Consider the following 17563-nt stretch of genomic DNA (forward strand, 5'->3'; position numbering starts at 1 on the left):
CTGGCCACCATACTCCCCAGACATGAACATTATTGAGCATATCTGGGATGCCTAGCAATGTGCTATTCAGAAGAGATATCCACCACCTCGTACCCTTATGGATTTATGGACAGCCCGGCAGGATTCATGGTGTCAATTCCCCACAGCACTACTTTAGACATTAGCTGAGTCCATGCCACATCATGTTGTGGCACTTCCGCGTGCTCGCAGGTGCCCCACACAGTATTAGGCCGGTGTGCCTGTTTCTTTGGCTCTTCAGTGTATCTCAGTTGACCAAGCTAATTTAATAGAGCAAAGTTACCAGCAGGGTATTGCATCTTGGAAATGCTGGCAATAAGGACAAAGTAAGAAGTCTTTCCAGAGATTCATATGCAGCTTGTTTTTGGAGCCATAAATCCACCCCCCCCCCCCTTTCTTCTAGCTTATTTGCATCATTTGTTTGCAGATTTCCTTTTCTGTCTAGATTTCTCATATAATTTTATTTCTTAGTTGGTCAATTAGCCTTTCTTTTGTAATACTCCTGTAGATATATGAATAGATGAGAATTGTATAGTAGTGTTAACACTTTGGAGAGAGGCCACTTGAAGAAAAGTTGGCCTAGGAAGCTGGCCATTTACGTCATTATTTAAAGCATTACTGGCACATATGTAATCGATGTAGTGGTACATAGTTAAAAACAGCTAAGCGTCAAGATTTCTTTTTCATATTTACTTTAGTTCTTAATCGATGTAGTAATACATAGTTAAAAATAGTTAATCTTGAAGATGTATTTTTCATATTTGCTTTAATTCTTTGATACGAGGGTCATCCACAAAGTAAGTTCCGTTTCTATTTCTATCCGCGGCAGTGCTACGATCGCAGTTCCGAGAGTGGGCGGCAGTTGCTCTGACTCAAGGAGAAGACATGTACGCCATTTTCTGATCCCTCCTGCCGACGTCTGCTTTGCAGTGCTTCTTTATAATGTCAGCCGTAATTGAAAATGCCGCCGCGTGTGAAATCAGATGTGTGATTCGTTTTCTAAATGCAAAGAAAGTTAAACCAAACGAAATTCATCGGCAAATCTGCGAGATTTACGGACAAAATGCTATGAGTGATTCAATGGTTAGAAGATGGGTCACACTGTTCAATGAAGGACGTGATCAAGTGCATGATGAAGAACGAAATAGACGCCCGTCTGTGGTTACTGATGAACTGGTTCACACAATTGAGGAGAGGATTAAGCACAGCCCTAAGTTCACACTTATTGCGAACTATGGAAGTTCCGCAAATCTTACCCATCAATATTTCATGAAATTGTTACTGAAAAACTGAAATTTCGAAAACTTTTCTCACGCTGGGTATTCAAAATTCTTACTGAACAACACAAAAAACAACGAATAGGCAGTGCACTTCAGTTTTTGACACGCTACCTTGAAGAGGGCAATGGTTTTCTTTCTCGGATAGTAACGGGGGATGAAACTTGGGTATCGTACGACACCCCTGAAACAAAACAGCAATCAATGGAATGGAGGCACACTTCATCCCCAACGAAGGTTAAGCCTAAGCAACTCTTGACACCTCGAAAAGTCATGTGCACCGTTTTTTTGGTACAGAAAAGGCATTTTGCTGGTTGATTTCTTACCACGAGGCCGAACAATCAATGCAGATGGTTGCTGCGATATCATTAAGAAATTGCGCCGCGCAAGACAGAACAAGCGCTGAGGTGTTGTTTTTTCCATGATAATGCCTGACCTCACATGGCGAATGTGACCAAACAACTCTTACGGGAATTTCACCGGGACGCGTTTGATCATCCTTCGTACAGCCCGGACCTCGCTCCTAGCGACTTTCATCTCTTCTTATGCCTGAAATCTGTCCTTTGTGGTCAACACTTCAGGAGGGTTACGGGAGCATAGGATATATTGCAAGGAGAGTTCCCACGACCGAGCGAGGTGGCGCAGTGGTTAGCACACTGGACTTGCATTCGGGAGGACGACGGTTCAATCCCGTCTCCGGCCATCCTGATTTAGGTTTTCTGTGATTTCCCTAAATCGCTTCAGGCAAATGCCGGGATGGTTCCTCTGAAAGGGCACGGTCAGTTTCCTTCCCTCACCCGAGCTTGCGCTCCATCTCTAATGACCTCGTTGTCGACAGGACGTTTAACACTAATCTCCTCCAGAGTTCCCACCTGTGCAATTCAGAAAAACTGGCGTTGGTGGAAAGGATCCAGGTGGCACAGGCTGTGAAGAAGTCACTGAAATGAAGAATGCAGTGTTGGGCAGTGTGTTCTGCAATTAGGTGGTCCAGCTGTTTCTTGGCCACAGTTTGTCAGTAGCCATTCATGCGGACAGACTGTTTGTTAGTTGTCATGCCCACGTAGAATGCAGCCTGTAGTTGCAGCTTAGCTTGTAGATCACATGACTGGTGTCACAGGTAGCCCTGCCTTTGGTGGGATGTTTGTGACCGGACTGGAGTAGGTTGTGTTGGGAGGTCTTGCATCTAGGTCTGTTACAAGCATATGAGCCATGAGGTAAGGGGTTGGGAGCAGGGCTTGTGTAGCGATGGACGAGGATTTTGTGTAGGTTTGGTGAGTGGCGGGATACCACTATGGGAAGGATAGTGGGTAGGACAAGAGGCAGTCGAAACCCTGATGGAGAATGTAATTCTGTTGCTCCAGTCCTGGGTAGTTCCGAGTCATGAGGGGAATGTTTCTTGTGGCCGGGTCATGGGACATTGGGAGGTGGTGGGGGACGGGAAAGATAAGGCATGGGATATCTGTTTTTGTCCAAGGTTGGGAGGGAATTCCAGTCTGTAAAGGCCTCAGTAAGACCCTTGGTATACTTCTCCTTTGAAGGCATTACCTACAAACAAATCTGGGGTACAGTTACGGGTGCCTGTATCATACCATCCTATGCCAACCTATTCCTGGGCCATCTGTAGGAATCCTTCCGAAACATCAGAATTCCAAATCCTTCACCTGGTTCAAATTCATTGATGACAACTTCGTGATCTGGATCAAGGTTGAGGACACCCCATCCACATTCCTCCAGAACCTCAACACCTTCTCCTCCATTCACTTCACCTGGTCCTACTCAACCCAACAAGCCACATACCTCGATGGGCCTCCACCTGAAAGACGGCTAAATCAATACCTCTGTCCATATCAGACCTACCAACCACCAGCAATACCTCGACTTCGACAGTTGTCACCCATTCCATACGAAGAAGTCCCTTCCACACAGACTAGCTACCCATGGCTGCCGCATCTGGGGTAACAAGCGGTCCCTCTGTAGATCTTCCTCTCCCGTTGCTGATAAGAAAGAAAAGAGAAGATAACACTTAACTTCATACTGTAAGTAGAACTGCACCTTCTTCTTTGCCATAAATGTGGAAAGTTTAGCACTGAATATTTCAAATGCAATAGTAAATGTTTCATACAAGTTCCACAGTCTTGCTTTACATGAGACTAATGTAATTTAAATGTGGGGTACTTTCATCAGTGAACTTTGTGTGTGATGTGTAATTTATTAAAGTTGTGTACTTGTAGACTTGTAAGTCACATTTTTGATTTGGCTTTGTTATGCTGCTTGGCTCTACTTTGGTACTAATGATAATATCAAAACAGTGGATAGAAATTTTAGCATGGTGATAACTTGTTTGGATACAAGGCTGAACTGAAGTGATAGATAGCTCCAGTCCTGCTACAGTGATGAATCAAGAAACATTTCTGGCAAAATAAGAATTCCGCACGAGAAAAATTTTAATGGAGAAAAACTGGAGATGGGTTTTTGGAATTTTTTGGCAGAATAAAATAAGTCTTGACATTGAACTTACCAAGCAAAATCATTGTAATGATGTGTGGCAATAACATGTACTGGACTTATTGCAGTAATAGCAGCTGTATTGGAATCTTACAGGATATTTGAAAATCAGACCATGCATTGCTTAATTTCATATTTAACTCTAAATGAATGTATACGCAGAGCTGAATTTGAAATTGGATGCTATAAAGTATGTATTGAGCAATTGAATTAGGCACAAGTTCCTAGTTTATAATACATTCATGACAATGCTATAGTAGCATGTTTATAGTTTGAAAAATACTTTTCAGGTAAATTCACAGAGGATGGTTCATTCATTGGACAGTATGGACCAGGAAAACGAAGACCAGAAGATCAACCAACACCAGCGGGTGTGGGAGCAGCTGCCACATATGTTTAGCCCTGTTGTGGGCTAATTCTTCAAGATCTACTTTGCTGTTCAATGGGACGTACAGAATAAACGAAAATGCATTTTTCAGTGTGACCGCTTGTGCAGCGTGTGACTGAGAGGTACCACTCGATGACTAAATGGAGTGTGGGCAACTTTGAAGCTCCCTCCTGCTGTTGCATTTGCCACGGTTTTTTGTGCTTCGAGAGTGGTAGTATAGGTGTTATTTCAAAATATTAAATATTATGAACTGTGTTTTCTATACAAGAAATGTCCCTTCTGTTTGCACTTCCTTCTTACTCTTGAAGTACTGCAACAGCTGTTTACTTTCTTGTTAATGTACAGTCCAGATTATCAGTATGTTAGAAAATTGTTGTGAATGGGCTACGAAGACTGCTATAGTGCGCTGACATTTTCTTCATTATGTGAGAAAAACACAGAATCTTGACTTCATATCTGCATTTAAAAATGTGGTCGCTTCCTGCAGCTGCCACATAAAACTGTATCAGAGAAATATGTTTTTACATATTTATTTGTCATCCTAGCCAGCTACCTAATTGTTACTGAGTTGGACACGGTTTTCTATGCAATTCTGAATCTGGTGGCTGGTCAGTGTCATGGGACGAATGTGAACTGAAGTGTGAAGTAAGATGGCAGGTTGAAGAAAGTGGTGGTGCTCTTGTAGCCCACCAGTTTGTCTCGTGATACAGTTGTTACATATTTAGTGTGTGCATGTTGATGTCTACTAGCTGGTGCTGTATGTACCACGCTATAAATTAAAGTGCATTAATATTCCTGGCTGTGTCAGATGTTGCACCACTGTTAGGTATGTTGCATTGTGAACTGTTGGTTTACTGATAGGTCAAAAAGTGGAAGGGTTACTTATAAAATGTGATTCCATGACCATGTCCATGGGCAGTGATACGGAGTGTTAAGCCCTAATTATGCTTTTTTTTCTTTGTAAAAAAGAGAGCTATAATTGTATGTTTCCTAAAAGACCATTATACATCGGCATAATGTGAAGGCTTATAAATGTAATTTGATGATGTCTTGTTCTGACATGGTGTGCCTGATGTTGAAGCTTAGGTTAAAAAATACATTAAAAAATGAGGTTATTTCAAGCACGAGACAGGTTGGTGGCCTACTTGATGTTAATTGAATAATATAAATGTTGTTATTCGCTGAGATGTTTTTGCTTCTGTAAAGGTTGTTTATTTTTGCACTATTATTACTTGCGTAAGCACAGTTGCACGATAGATAAGGTGGCAGCTTTGTCGGTTGTGTGAGTAGTTCGCATGCTTGCAAAATAACTCTGTTGCTTATTGGAATTTCACACTTTATATCTTTGTTATATTTGTAGTATACTCAATTATTGCTGACCATCTTCAGCAGCAACAACACTTATGCTGTTGTACTGCAGTATATAAGCTCAGTGCTGAAATTACTGATCTCTTGCCTTTGAGTTTCCAATTTTTAATCTCCAACACCATTGTTTGTGTACAGTGGGTTTGATTGTACAGACACCTGAAAGAAATTTCAATGTGCAGAATATGAATCTCATAAACCATCTTTGATATAATTGCACCACATTGTCTTGTAACAGAAAGTTGATTTAAGAACTATTGTAGTGGGGAAGTTTATATTAATTTCCCATATAAGAAGAGACCTTTATTATTTTTCTCTTGTATTTTTGTATGCTTGCAGATGATTTTGAATATGCAGCATTATTTTTTTAAAGTGTACTGAAATTGCAGCCATATGTTGGTATTGTAGCAGCTGCAATAGTTTCTTTGACACTCCGAAAGTATTGCACAATTCTTGTTACGTGGTAACAGTGAAAATTAAGTAATATTTTTGTATTTGCAGAGCATCCATGTCCATTGCAATCCTTTAGCTGTGTGACATAAATATAATTACTGATTTAACTGCTAATGCTTTCTTCAACTCAGCATTTAGCATCTAATGATTGAAAATGCTTCTGGCTGTCATTACTGTGGTTCAAACAGTTTCAAATATCTAACTTGGTGTGTTTTATTTGATTAAAATTTAACATTATAAGTTAGTCAGTTGTAAATATTTATGTCATTACAGCACCAGTATAAACCTACATTATATGTAGACAATGGGATTGCGTTTCAGAATACTTAATTATGTAAGGTAATGGATCTGTTGTGGGGTGGTATCTCCTGATGACACTGACAGGAGACCTTGTGAACTAACTAATGATCTGTTCTGTTCTAAGTATTATTAATAATTTCTATAAGTTATTTTAATTTTTTATGATAGTTGCCAGGCAACTGTAAAGTCATCATTCCCAGCTTAACACCCACTCTGAGTGAAATTATTTTATATGTGTATTTTTATTTTATTTTTGTCTACAGCCACAAATATTAAATACAAAATGAGGAAAAAAAAAACTCTAACATTGTCAGCTCTCTTTATTTTGCAACCTATATCCAAATCAATACAGCATCTGACATACTTATCACAGAACATGTAGTACAACATCTCTTTTTGTCAGTTTGATAACCAGAACAAACCGGTAACTGGTTGTCATCCTACCACAAAAAAAGAGTGGAAGTAAGCTGGCGCCACTCAATAGCATCATGTGATAAAAGTAATGTACATTTTCAGATATCAATAACAGCTTGCAGACTACCAGCGTAAACTGAAGTTATTAAATATGAAGTTCCCAAAAAAAATGTCTTCGTTAAAATCTTGTACTTAAATAGTATTTGCTAAAGGGCTGTTTTTATAACCAGTCACAACAATAAACCTGCAGCCATCAAAAAACAAAATTGGACCATACATAAACAGAACAAGTCTGACAAAACTTATCAGTACATGGGTAAATTGGGCAAGATATCAAGGTCATTGTCCCCATGATTAAAGGAAGCATCAAATACGAGATTGCCACCAGTCTTAAATGAAAACATCAGCAGTTTGTTACTTTCCTGTTTGGCACAGATTTTTAAAATGTTATTAACTAAGTGAAAATGCATTAACTATACAATATTACAAAAATGTGGCACACTACTGTAACCTGCACAGTGCTTTGTGATAAATTTGACACAGACATCAATGACAAAAGGCACGAGTGTTGCAAAGTAAGGCACTAAAATTTTTCTCAATACAGTCAACATCAAGCCAGCCATGATACCACCAACTGCCATCCAGTAAATATAGGCTATAATTTTTCAACTGTGGATCACAGAGAAGAGCCGCTCCTTGTAGTCTTCCTGCTGAAGCTTCCTCATTAGGTTGTTCAACAACAAACCACCTTCCAAGAATTCCCTCAAGTTATGTACAGTGAAATGTATGCGATGATCTACTACAGTATCTCGCTGGAAATTGTACGTGCGTATCTTATCCGATCGCATGCTCATTCCAATCTGCAACAAACAACGATTTATTACAAGCTTAATCCTTTCCATTTTAATTGATCTTTCCTTAATAAGGGCTACTTTGTGAACAGCATCTCCATAAGTACATCAGATTATGTACAGAAAAATACATCATTTCTAAGTACTACTCTGGATCAGGAAATTTTATTTCTGAATCAATTATTTAATTCTGCTGTGTAAATATTTTAACCATTCCAAACTCAGCAGCCTGCCTTTACATAAGACCTCTACAACTAAGCAGGAGAGTTTTGGTAAAATAACAAATCCTGTCATTTTAATAATCTTCCAGCCTCCCTGGGAATGGCCACATAGAGATATTTCTTTTTCCGTAATACTGTGTGCTTCCTTTGAGTCTGTTCACACTGCTAGGGAAAATATCTGTCATGGCATATTACTGTAAACTCAAATTGTATCCATTTGCTTTGACAAATTTAACCAATACCAACCAACTCAAAGCAGTTTGCTACAGACATAAAACTTTTTCACAAATTAAAACTGTATGCACTACTGAGACTCTGGCACAGAATCTTGCCTTTCACGAGCAGTACTCAACTGTGCCACCCAGGCATGTACTGTGACCCTTACAGCTTCACTTCTACTAGTGCCACACTACTGCTTTCCAAACTTTCTGCTTACTTCTATACTTTGATCAGAATAAGAAAGTGACTGACTAATCTGTGGCAACAAACCACAGAATGCACTTGGTTGCCCCTTTTGTTGTATTTGCAGTTATCAAGTAGCTCTGTAATGGCAAGTAGCAGTTACTAGTCTGTTGCAGATGCACAAATAAGCTAACATTGAAGTGGCTCTGTTTTTTCTGATCTTACTTCCTGCTATTTCACGTTGAGGACCCATTTTGTCACATGAAACACAAAGTTAGTTCTGCAATATTGTGGCAACATGCCACGTAACATGGAACCGATGGGAAGAGAAAATGTTTCCTATATCACAAGCAGAATGTGAGATGATATTTTGTATTTGTCGTGTTCAGCAGAAGCCCATATTCGGTGGGTTTTTTATGTTATATCTTCAACTTATGACTATATGCTGTTTCTAGGCAGCAGCACATTGAATGCCTCCAGAACAATTCATTTTGGATTGATTTGTGTTAAAATGACAGGATATGTCATATTGGTGGTTAAAGACATGCCGTATTGTTATTTTTACATTATAACTAGGGTTTTATGAAGATTCATGAAAAACATGTCATTATTGTTAGGACTTATTATGTCACCTAATGACATTTTAGTAATTAAAGCCGTTAGGATACTGTAACATAAAATACAAGGGCACTCACTGCAGACTTTCAATGTAGTATAGTTGGTAGCAGGTGCCACATTATGGAACAAAGGGTAGAGTGGTGCAGGTTTGGGTTCCTGCTGTAATCAATTTCTTTTCTTCCTTTTTTTTTCTCTCACCTTTGCCTTTCTAAAAGGTTGTGGGATTTTCTTATGAAATTAATAGAAAAAATTTGTGTAATATTTGATAAGTGGGCTATCTGGAGTGAGTTTGTTAAATTTTGTAAGCTGATGCCCTTAGTGACTGAACATATATCTTTTCTTTTTGTTTTACTTTAAGTTCATGGACACTGGTGAAGTTTTTATTTATGTATACCACAGACAGAACACCATGATTAGCATGTGGACAAGGGAGGAAATATGTGTTTTAAAAGAGCTAACGTAGGAATCCCCCCCATGAACCATGGACCTTGCCGTTGGTGGGGAGGCTTGCGTGCCTCAGCGATACAGATAGCCGTACCGTAGGTGCAACCACAACGGAGGGGTATCTGTTGAGAGGCCAGACAAACGTGTGGTTCCTGAAGAGGGGCAGCAGCCTTTTCAGTAGTTGCAAGGGCAACAGTCTGGATGATGGACTGATCTGGCCTTGTAACAATAACCAAAACGGCCTTGCTGTGCTGGTACTGCGAACGGCTGAAAGCAAGGGGAAACTACAGCCGTAATTTTTCCCGAGGGCATGCAGCTTTAGAATGCTGAAGATTAGATGGGTAGATCACGTAACTAATGAGGAAGTATTGAATAGGATTGGGGAGAAGAGAAGTTTGTGGCACAACTTGACCAGAAGAAGGGATCGGTTGGTAGGACATGTTCTGAGGCATCAAGGGATCACCAATTTAGTATTGGAGGGCAGCGTGGAGGGTAAAAATCGTAGGGGGAGACCAAGAGATGAATACACTAAGCAGATTCAGAAGGATGTAGGTTGCAGTAGGTACTGGGAGATGAAAAAGCTTGCACAGGATAGAGTAGCATGGAGAGCTGCATCAAACCAGTCTCAGGACTGAAGACCACAACAACAACAACAACAACAACGTAGGAATTTTACACTTGTCCACTTTCATAAACAAACTGTATACTTTGGGAGCCAAATAAAGCCGACAACTGCTACCCATCACATGTGCTGATAGCACTGGTTCTCGATGTTGGATATCCTGTCTGCATTTACATGAATGTTAGCTGCCTCGTCCTGTGTGATGATGGCTTTACCATTGGTCAAGTAACAGTTGAGATTTGTTTCCATCGTGTGCTTTGTTTCTGTGTGTGGCATGTTTATTTTACACTACACAATGTTTGAAGTTTGCAGCAAAAGTGCACGGAAAAGTGTGGTTGCTAAACAGGAATTTTAGTGATCTACACTCAAGTTTTGCATGGTCACTCATCAGTTTGTGTGCTTGGTCCAGCAATATTTTGAAGAGAGAGAATGGTGTAACTACTGTTCCTCATGAAGGTAGCCAAAAGAACTGCAGATGCTTTGAACATTCACAAAAATGTGGTTGTGAAAGTGCAAGGAAAAATACTCTTCTGTAGAACAGGAAGGGGATGATTTTATCTCAGCTACAGACACAGTAAGAAGAAGAAGACAAAATCGCTATAAATGAGTATTACAGAAGTACATCCAACTAAGAGAGTTAAACAGTTTTGGAAAGATTGCAAGGTTGGATACAACTCAGATAAATGCGAGTTATTCTTTCCGAAAAGAATGAACTGGTGAAAGTATTGTGGAAGTCCACCTGTTCCCATGGGAAAAGATGCAAACATTATCATCTTGTGCACTGGAACTTCCACTGGTTTACAATAATCTCATTGCTGGAAGAATTAAGAAAAAAAAGTGGTAAAGAATGAAGTCAAAAATAGGGAGAATAAAATTTATAAACTCTGTATGCATGAGTACCCCATAAGACATAGATATCTGTTTTGAAACAGTCTTAAAAGAAATAGAGAATGGAGGAGAGGAAGACAATCCAAAGAAGAACAGCAAGTTCTATCAAAACCAATGTGCACTCCGTGTGCATACCGTGTGGAGTCATTCCAGATGTGGAAAGGGTCCTCCCGGATGCCATGAAGAGCACAGGGTGCAGCCAACTGCAGGTGGTTGCTCATATTGGTACCAATGATGTGTGTCACTTTGGATCAGACGAGATTCTCTCTGGTTTCGATCGGCTAACAGAAGTGGTAAGGGCTGCCAGTCTTGCTTGCAAGATGAAAGCAAAAGCCAGTCTTGCTTGCAAGATGAAAGCAAAAGCCAGTCTTGCTTGCAAGATGAAAGCAAAGCTGACCATTTGCAGCATAGTCGACAGGACCGATTGCGGGCCTCTGGTACAGAGCCGAGTGGAGGGTCTGAATCAGAGGCTCAGAAGGTTCTGCGACCGTGTAGGCTGCAAATTCCTTGACTTGCGGCAAAGGGTGGTTGGGTTTCGGGTTCCGCTGAATAGGTCAGGTGTCCACTATACGCAGGAGCTGGCTAAACGGGTAGCGGAGGCTGTATGGCGTGGACTGGGTGGTTTTTTAGGTTAGAGAGTCTCGGGAAAACACAAGAAGGGCCACAGTCACAAAGGGTGCAGGCTGAACACAGGAAGAACGTAGATACAGAAACCATTGGTAAAATAGTTGTAAATTGTCGTAGCTGTGTTGGGTAAGTACCAGAGCTCCAAGCGCTAATAGAAAGCGCTGATGCTCAAATCGTTATAGGCACTGAAAGCTGGCTAAATCCGGATATAAGCTCAGCCGAAATTTTTGCGAAGAACCTAATGGTGTTCTGAAAAGATAGGCTAAACATGGTTGGCAGTGGCCGGTTTGTTGCTGTCAGAAGTAGTTTAACTTGTTGCAAAATTGAAGTAGATACTTTCTGTGAGTTAATATGGGCAGAGGTCATTGTTGGCAACTGGAATGAAATAATAATTGGATCCTTTTACCGACCTATCAGTTCAGATGATACAGTTGCTGAAAGCTTCAAAGAAAACTTAAGTTTGATTTCAAACACATACCTGACTCATACGATAATAGTTGGTGGTGACTTCAATTTACCCTCGATATGTTGGCGAAAATACATGTTTAATTCCGGAGGTACACATAAAATATCACCCGAAACTGTGCTAAATGCATTCTCTGAAAATTATTTCGAGCAGTTAGTTCATGAGCCCACGTGAATAGTAAACGGTTGTGAAAACACACTTGACCTCTTAGCAACAAATAATCCTGACTTAGTAACGAGCATCAAAACCGATATAGGGTTTAGTGAACACAGGGTTGTTGTAGCGAGATTGAATATTGTAATAACCCAAATCCTTGAAAAATAAGCGAAAAATATACCTATTCAAAAAAGCAGATAAAAATTCACCTCCTGACGGACAATATCCACTCATTCCAAATTAATAATATAAGTGTAGACCAGATGTGGCTTAAATTCAAAGAAATAGTATCAGCAGCAATTGAGAGATTTATACCAAATAAATTAACAAACGACAGAGCTGATCCTCCTTGGTATACAAAATGGGTTAGAACACTGTTGCAGAAACAATGGAACAAACATGCCAAATTTAAACAAATGCAAAATCACCAAGATTGGCGATCCTTTACAGAAGTTCGAAATTTAGCGCGGAGTTCAATGCGAGACGCCTGTAACACTTTCCACAACAAAACTTTGTCTCGAAACCTAGCAGAAAATCCAAAGCTATTCTGGTTGTACGTGAAGTTTGTTAGTGGCAAGAAACAATCAATGCCTTCTCTGCATAATAACAACGGAGATACTATCAAAGACAGTGCTGCCAAAGAAGAGTTACTAAACACAGCCTTCCGAAATGCCTTCACAAAAGAAGACGAAGTAAATATTCCAGAATTCGAATCGAGAACAGTTGCCAACATGAGTAATGTAGAAGTAAATATCCTCGGAGTAGTGAAGCAACTCACATCACTTAATAAAAGCAAGTCTTCTGATCCAGACAGTATACCAATTAGGTTCCTTTCCGAGTATGCTGATGCATTAGCTCCATACTTAACAATCATATATAACCGTTCGCTTGAAGAAAGATCCTTACCCAAAGACTGGAAAGTTTAAATTCCAATCACCAACTTTCTCCTCCGAATGCGAAAATATTTTTTTGACACTGACCTACATAGAGAGGAACGATCACCACAATAAAATAAGGGAAATCAGAGCTTTTACGAAAAGCTATAGGTGTTCATTCCTTCCACGCACTATACGAGATTGGAATAATAGGAAACTGTGAAGGTGGTTCGATGAACCCTCTGCCAGGCACTTAAATGTGATTTATGGAGTATCCATGTAGATGTAGAAGAGTCGATCTCTTCCAATGCCCCTAAATGGCGTGCAGCAGGTGTTTCCCTCTCGAGATGAACTCAGTCTGATTTTTTATTCTCTTGTAAATTACAGCAACTAATAGTTATTCCTCTCCAAATTTTCATTTGATTTCTTATCAATCTACTTTAAGTAAATCCCAAATGTTTTGAGATTCTTCATTTTCTTTTTCATCACAGTCCAAGTTTGGAGAGGGTCTCCTCATACGTTTGCAGTGGTAAATTTCTGTGGCATTCCAGGCATCATACACCCTAAGCATTGGAACCCCCCCCCCCTCCCCCTCCCCATGAACCATGGACCTTGCCATTGGTGGGGAGGCTTGCGTGCCTCAACGATACAGATAGCCGTACCGTAGGTGCAACCACAATGGAGGGGTATCTGTTGAGAGGCCAGACAAACGTGTGGTTCCTGAAGAGGGGCAGCAGCCTTTTCAGTAGTTGCAGGGGCAACAGTCTGGATGATTGACTGATCTGGCCTTGTAACACTAACCAAAATGGCCTTGCTGTTCTGGTACTGCGAACGGCTGAAAGCAAGGGGAAACTAAAGCCGTAATTTTTCCTGAGGGCATGCAGCTTCACTGTATGATTAAATGGTGATGGCATCCTCTGGGGTAAAATATTCCGGAGGTAAAATAGTCCCCCATTCGGATCTCTGGGCGGGGACTACTCAAGAGGACGTTGTTATCAGGAGAAAGAAAACTGGCGTTCTACGGATCGGAGTGTGGAATGTCAGATCCCTTAATTGGCCAGGTAGGTTGGAAAATTTAAAAAGGGAAATGGATAGGTTAAGGTTAGATACAGTGTGAATTAGTGAAGTACGGTGGCAGGAGGAACAAGACTTTTGGTCAGGTGAATACAGGGTTATAAATACAAAATCAAATTGGGGTAATGCAGGAGTAGGTTTAATAATGAATAAAAAAATAGGAATGCGGGTAAGCTACTACAAACAGCATAGTGAACGCATTATTGTGGCCAAGATAGACATGAAGCCCACACCTACTACAGTAGTACAAGTTTATATGCCAACTAGCTCTGCAGATGACGAAGAAATTGAAGAAATGTATGATGAGATAAAGAAATTATTCAGGTAGTGAAGGGAGACGAAAATTTAATAGTAATGGGTGACTGGAATTCAAGAGTAGGAAAAGGGAGAGAAGGAAACATAGTAGGTGAATATGGATCGGGGCTAAGAAATGAAAGAGGAAGCCGCCTGGTAGAATTTTGACAGAGCATAACTTAATCATAGCTAACACTTGGTTTAAGAATCATGAAAGACGATAGTATACATGGAAGAACCCTGGAGATACTAAAAAGTATCAGATAGATTATATAATGGTAAGACAGAGATTTAGAAACCAGGTTTTAAATTGTAAGACATTTCCAGGGGCAGATGTGGACTCTGACCACAATTTATTCGTTATGAACTGTAGATTAAAACTGAAGAAACTGCAAAAAGGTGGGAATTTAAGGAGATGGGACCTGAATAAACTGAAAGAACCAGAGGTTGTACAGAGTTTCAGGGAGAGCATAAGGGAATGATTGACAGGAATGGGGGAAAGAAATACAGTAGAAGAAGAATGGGTAGCTTTGAGGGGTGAAATAGTGAAGGCAGCAGAGGATCAAATAGGTAAAAAGACGAGGGCTAGTAGAAACCCATGGGTAACAAGAAATATTGAATTTAATTGGTGAAAGGAGAAAATATAGAAAGGCAGTAAATGAAGCAGGCAAAAAGGAATACGAATGCGGGTAAGCTACTACAAACAGCATAGTGAACGCATTATTGTGGCCAAGATAGACATGAAGCCCACACCTACTACAGTAGTACAAGTTTATATGCCAACTAGCTCTGCAGATGACGAAGAAATTGAAGAAATGTATGATGAGATCAAGAAATTATTCAGGTAGTGAAGGGAGACGAAAATTTAATAGTAATGGGTGACTGGAATTCAAGAGTAGGAAAAGGGAGAGAAGGAAACATAGTAGGTGAATATGGATCGGGGCTAAGAAATGAAAGAGGAAGCCGCCTGGTAGAATTTTGACAGAGCATAACTTAATCATAGCTAACACTTGGTTTAAGAACCATGAAAGACGATAGTATACATGGAAGAACCCTGGCGATACTAAAAAGTATCAGATAGATTATATAATGGTAAGACAGAGATTTAGAAACCAGGTTTTAAATTGTAAGACATTTCCAGGGGCAGATGTGGACTCTGACCACAATTTATTCGTTATGAACTGTAGATTAAAACTGAAGAAACTGCAAAAAGGTGGGTATTTAAGGAGATGGGACCTGAATAAACTGAAAGAACCAGAGGTTGTACAGAGTTTCAGGGAGAGCATAAGGGAATGATTGACAGGAATGGGGGAAAGAAATACAGTAGAAGAAGAATGGGTAGCTTTGAGGGGTGAAATAGTGAAGGCAGCAGAGGATCAAATAGGTAAAAAGACGAGGGCTAGTAGAAACCCATGGGTAACAAGAAATATTGAATTTAATTGGTGAAAGGAGAAAATATAGAAATGCAGTAAATGAAGCAGGCAAAAAGGAATACAAACGTCTCAAAAATGAGATCGTCAGGAAGCGCAAAATGGCTGAACAGGGATGGCTAGAGGACAAATGTAAGGATGTAGAGGCATATCTCACTGGGGTAAGATAGATACTGCTTACAGGAAAATTAAAGAGACCTTTGGAGAAAGGAGAACCACTTTTTTGGATATCAAGAGCTTTGATGGAAACCCAGTTCTAAGCAAAGAAGGGAACGCAGAAAGTTGGAAGGAGTATATAGAGGGTCTATACAAGGGCGGTGTACTTGAGGGCAATATTATGGAAATGGAAGAGGATGTAGATGAAGATGAAATGGGAGATATGATACTGCGTAAAGAGTTTGACAGAGCACTGAAAGACCTGAGTCGAAACAAGGCCCCCGGAGTAGACAACATTCCATTAGAACTACTGACAGCTTTGGGAGAGGCAGTCCTGACAAAACTCTACCATCTGGTGAGCAAGATGTATGAGGCAGGCGAAACACCCTCAGACTTCAAGAAGAATATAATAATTCCAATCCAAAAGCAAGCAGGTGTTGACAGATGTGAAAATTACTGAACTAACAGTTTAATAAGTCACAGCTGCAAAATACTAACGCGAATTCTTTACAGACGAATGGAAAAACTGATAGAAGCCGACCTCGGGGAAGATCAGTTTGGATTCTGTAGAAACACTGGAACACGTGAGGCAATACTGACCTTACGACTTATCTTAGAAGAAAGATTAAGGAAAGGCAAACCTACGTTTCTAGCATTTGTAGACTTAGAGAAAGCTTTTGACAACGTTGATTGGAATACTCTCTTTCAAATTCTGAAGGTGGCAGGGGTAAAATACAAGAAGCGAAAGGCTATTTACAATTTGTACAGAAACCAGATGGCAGTTATGAGAGTCGAGGGGTATGAAAGGGAAGCAGTGGTTGGGAAGGGAGTGAGACAGGGTTGTAGCCTATCCCCGATGTTATTCAATCTGTATATTGAGCAAGCAATAAAGGAAACAAAAGTAAAGTTTGGAATAGGTATTAAAATCCATGGAGAAGAAATAAAAACTTTGGGGTTCGCCGATGACATTGTAATTCTGTCAGAGACAGCAAAGGACTTGGAAGAGCAGTTGAACGGAATGGACAGTGTCTTGAAAGGAGGATATAAGATGAACAACAAAAGCAAAACGAGGACAATGGAATGTAATCGAATTAAGTCGGGTGATGCTGAGGGAATTACACTCCTGGAAATGGAAAAAAGAACACATTGACACCGGTGTGTCAGACCCACCATACTTGCTCCGGACACTGCGAGAGGGCTGTACAAGCAATGATCACACGCACGGCACAGCGGACACACCAGGAACCGCGGTGTTGGCCGTCGAATGGCGCTAGCTGCGCAGCATTTGTGCACCGCCGCCGTCAGTGTCAGCCAGTTTGCCATGGCATACGGAGCTCCATTGCAGTCTTTAACACTGGTAGCATGCCGCGACAGCGTGGACGTGAACCGTATGTGCAGTTGACGGACTTTGAGCGAGGGCGTATAGTGGGCATGCGGGAGGCCGGGTGGACGTACCGCCGAATTGCTGAACACGTGGGGCGTGAGGTCTCCACAGTACATCGATGTTGTCGCCAGTGGTCGGCGGAAGGTGCACGTGCCCGTCGACCTGGGACCGGACCGCAGCGACACACGGATGCACGCCAAGACCGTAGGATCCTACGCAGTGCCGTAGGGGACCGCACCGCCACTTCCCAGCAAATTAGGGACACTGTTGCTCCTGGGGTATCGGCGAGGACCATTCGCAACCGTCTCCATGAAGCTGGGCTACGGTCCCGCACA

General features: G+C 40.8%; 2 protein-coding genes across 5 annotated transcripts in view; one reads left to right on the forward strand and one right to left on the reverse strand.

The window, feature by feature from the left end:
* The window catches only part of LOC126483665 (neuroglian), a 215071-nt gene extending 208466 nt beyond the window's left edge, over window positions 1–6605 (forward strand). For all 4 annotated transcript variants that reach the window (XM_050106727.1, XM_050106728.1, XM_050106724.1 and 1 more), the window contains exon 23: window positions 4091–6605. In XM_050106727.1, the coding sequence (XP_049962684.1) occupies window positions 4091–4200 (110 nt within the window). In that variant the 3' untranslated portion in view covers window positions 4201–6605. The remainder of the gene's footprint in view (window positions 1–4090) is intronic.
* Window positions 6606–6608: 3 nt separating this feature from the next.
* Window positions 6609–17563, reverse strand: part of LOC126483667 (peptide chain release factor 1-like, mitochondrial) — a 69196-nt gene continuing 58241 nt past the window's right edge. The window contains exon 7 of the mRNA XM_050106731.1: window positions 6609–7580. Within this exon, the coding sequence (XP_049962688.1) occupies window positions 7386–7580 (195 nt within the window). The 3' untranslated portion in view covers window positions 6609–7385. The remainder of the gene's footprint in view (window positions 7581–17563) is intronic.

This window comes from Schistocerca serialis, chromosome 6, assembly GCF_023864345.2.
Source record: "Schistocerca serialis cubense isolate TAMUIC-IGC-003099 chromosome 6, iqSchSeri2.2, whole genome shotgun sequence".
NCBI classification, from domain to species: Eukaryota; Metazoa; Arthropoda; class Insecta; order Orthoptera; family Acrididae; genus Schistocerca; species Schistocerca serialis.